Raw genomic sequence first — 3,997 nt, forward strand, 5'->3', positions numbered from 1 at the left:
TTTACTCAGGACATTTAAAGAACAATTAAAATAAGCAAAAATATCCAGGTGGAGATTTGAAACTTGGATCATAGAGGGTAAAACATCAGTGAGGTCTCACTCTCCCCGTCTCGTCCCGCAGACACAACCTGATGCAGATGTGCTGGCAGTACAACCCGAAGATGCGTCCGACCTTCCAGGAGATCATCGAGATGCTGAAGGACGACCTGCACCCCTCGTTCCGGGAAGTCTCCTTCTTCTACAGCGAGGACAACAAGCTGCCAGAGAGCGAGGACTTCGACCTGGACATGGAGAACATGGAGAGCATCCCCCTGGACCCGTCGTCGTACTCCCAGAGGGAGCAGTGCTCGGACAGGGACGAGGCGTCCTCCGTGGGCCTGAGGGGCAGCTACGAGGAGCACCACATCCCCTTCACGCACATGAACGGGGGCAAAACCAACGGACGGATACTAGCGCTGCCGCGGTCCAGCCCATCCTAACACATCCCTCGACAACCACGTCCACGCTACAGAATAAAATCTATTTTTGTTCTCATTTTATATATATACATATAGATAGATCACACTTTGATCACTTTGTCCTCAGAAACCCCTCAACACACATCTCAGGACTTTATTTTTCTCTCCAGATGCCACAAACACACACTACAGCGAGTCCACACGCGGACGCCACAAGACACTTTTTGTATTTAAGGACGAACCTCCTGCTTCTCTCTGTTGTTCAAGATTGTACTTTATATACTGTACATAGATATATATATATATTGCCAATGTTGTGCTCGACTGGGTGGATTTTGGATTCAACTGTGAAACAAACTCTTGACAAACAAGAAGGCTGCTAAACCCACTGTCCCTCCTTTTCGTCCAGGCCGCGTCCCTCTTCGCCCCTCAGTCTGTCCCCCGGGTTGCTTCGTTTTGGGGAATAAAAAGTGCCCTTCTCTTTTTGTCTGTGGCCTACATCGGTTGTCATGGAACGGAGTCTTTGAATGCATGTGGATGACGAACTGAAAATGAAACAAAAGAGACTACTGGATGGTCCAAACGATGATCCATCCTGGAACAAACTGATCCACTAGAGAAGCTGGCTGAAGTGGCTTACCTCCTCACACTGCAGTATTCCAAAAATGGCACACAGGATAAAAACACAGGACTTCTTTTGGGTTCTGTTTTGTTTTTTATTTATTTACATGTCTTTTATTTCTGTTTTCCCTCCCTTTTTTCCCCTTCTTTCATGTATTTGAGTTTTCACATCTACAGCTGAAGGATATTTAAACAGTTTTTTTTTTTTCAGAGACATGTTGGCAAACAGGTTCGTCAGATTTACCAATAGCTGCTTTGTTGGTATATTTTAGTGGGTATAGAAGTTAAGAAATATAAATATATATATATATATAAATCTTATATTGATGTTTTTGTACATAGATATGTTGTCATTCTTGAGGTATTTCCGGTTAGATAATGTTTTTACATGTTAGTCTCTTTTGTTGTTTTTTTTTCTAATCCAGAAAGTCATTTACTAATTTGCTTTTTTTTTCTGACTTGTGATCAACCAACAGCACTTGGTCTTTTTACAGTGTGATGCCCAGGAGGAGGAGTGTTTGGTGTCTCCAGCTTTAAAATGTCTGCCCATCTTATCAAGATCAAAATAAAAATAGTGCTGTAAATAATGCAGCAAGGTGCATTTGTGACAAATGTGCATTTTTTTTTTCTTCTTTGCATACCTGTTGAGACTGAGTTAATTTGCTACACAACTTTTTACAAAATATATGTGATTGGCTGGTTTTACCTTATTACTTCAAGAAGACTTGCTAAGCCTGGCAGTCATTCATCCAGCAGCCCCGTTGTGTTTTTGAGTTAAAAATGTTTAATTTGAATAGGAAATTTGAAAATATCACTTGATAATTATGTGTTATTAAAAGATTGGAAGATTAATACCTGAACACCAAACTATAAAATCTTTAAAAATGCAAACATTTTAAAAAGACCTAAATAAATAAGCAATGCTAAGCCTGGTGGGGGCACAAGTAAAGCCTGGTGGCCCGCCAGGCTTATAATACACCGGTGGAAATCCTGTGTGTTGTTATTATTAATCCCGGGGCTTTTATGATTTTATTTCTGGTTTTATTTGAGATTGATTCTAGCTGCCCTTATCTAGGACGTTAATGTTACTTCCAGTCAAAAAGAAGCAGCCATCATCCATTGTCCATAACAGCTGGTTCATATCTCTAGGAGAAGCAGGACACACTATGGTCAGGTTGCCATGGCAACACAGAGACGCACAAAGCAGCCATTCACACACACTCATCTAAAGGACAATTTAGAGAAACCAATTAACCTACTCTGCAAAAAACACAAAATCTTACCAAGTACTTTTTGGTGAAATTTCATGAAAAAATAACTTTTCAGCACGATATATGAGCTTGTTTTAAATCAATAATTCTTATAAGTGAAATAATTTCCCAGTGGAAAGATTTTTTTCCCCCCCATATTATAAACCATAATGTCTTGTTTTGCTGTTGGATTATGTAACTTCATAACTAGTACTTTTTCATCCATTATTTATGTAAAACAACCACCTGTATCAGGGCTGTCAAATTCATTTTCAATTTGGCCCAAACCAAGATCATGAAGGCTCTTAAAGGGCTCATACTTTCATGATATTTGGCAAGAGGTCAGACTGGGGGGGTAATTCCTAATTTCTTGGTTAGTCACTCCTGGTAGGACTTTGAACTGGCCTTAATAACTTACATTTTCTTTTAATTTCCTTAATTTTTAAGAAAAAAAACAGTAAAGTAATTATAAAAAGTAAACAATAGCACATGGTAAAACACGCAGGAGGACTCAGGAGTTTAATAAGAATCCCGTATTGAATTGATGAACTTGAGATTTGAATGAAATGCTTTAAGAAGTGTAACAGTGCCACCTGCTGTTTAAAACGTAAATAAACACGGTCTTGAATATGATGAAGATAGAAGTGACACGTACACAAAAATCCACTGTTTTTCATTAACAGCAGATTTTACCATTCCAAATTTTAGCAAAGCATAGCGCAGTGAAACACAAACAGTAAATTTTGCATAAAAGTGAACCCCTCTTTAATTAGGACCTAATTTTGGGTTCAATTTTTTAGTATTTCTGAAGAACATTGTCACTTATCCAAAGCTACCCCGGACTTAGTATAATGTGTTTAGCATAATGCTAATTGCTGGAGTTTTCTACACAAAGGAATGCTGATTTTTCATAACAAAAAAAAAAAACACATCTATTTCTTCACAGTAGATTCTAACAAGGTCCCATAGCATGACATTCCTGAACAAGCTCTGCACTGGTCGAAATCCAATCCATTAGCTTATTAGTCTTTAAAATATATCTTTAGTACTAGCTGGACTTTTCTTGATGTTCTAAATTATTCAATACATTGTTTATTTGGATGCAATTTTGATTATGGTATTGTCCTTGTGCTTATAAGGCTAATCAGGTTGTTTTGATTAACTTAATTTTTAAATAACCTTGCAAATTTTGGATGTCATATGATGAACATGCATTACAATTTAGCCGTGGCAACAATTTGGAGCAGCTAATTAGCATATCAAAGGCTTAAATAAGATTTTTCAGTCAGAGGCTTCTTCAGATGTGTTGCGAGATTGACTGCTACCGGTGTTCCGTCTTGCCCACTGCGTAGCAATTCCCTTTTTGAAGAAACATGGATGACATGAGTTACGGCAATGTTTATTTTGCCCTTTTATTTTATTTTATCTTTTTATTTAGGATAAATAAAGATTTTTTTGCATCAAATTGTATCATTTAACTTCAAGTGTTTTGAGATACCTGGGAAAATAAAAAAAAATACAAATAAATTGAATATAAAGTAAACGATACGATGCTTTCAGTACTTTTTTAGGTTTTTAAATGTAAAAATTAGTATGTAATGCTGATTTAATTGCGGTTAATTGGTTGACACCCAAAATCAAGAATATTGAGTAAATAGACAATCGTCT

At 37.4% G+C, this 3,997-nt stretch overlaps 1 protein-coding gene across 1 annotated transcript in view; it reads left to right on the forward strand.

Moving 5' to 3' along the window:
• The window catches only part of insra (insulin receptor a), a 76,869-nt gene extending 75,189 nt beyond the window's left edge, over positions 1-1,680 (forward strand). The window contains exon 21 of the mRNA XM_015053448.1: positions 122-1,680. Coding sequence (XP_014908934.1) covers positions 122-479 — 358 coding nt within the window. The 3' untranslated portion in view covers positions 480-1,680. The remainder of the gene's footprint in view (positions 1-121) is intronic.
• Positions 1,681-3,997: the final 2,317 nt, after the last annotated feature.

The sequence above is a fragment of the Poecilia latipinna genome, unplaced genomic scaffold, assembly GCF_001443285.1.
Source record: "Poecilia latipinna isolate Pla-1442-1.1 unplaced genomic scaffold, P_latipinna-1.0 Scaffold1180, whole genome shotgun sequence".
Lineage (NCBI taxonomy): Eukaryota > Metazoa > Chordata > Actinopteri > Cyprinodontiformes > Poeciliidae > Poecilia > Poecilia latipinna.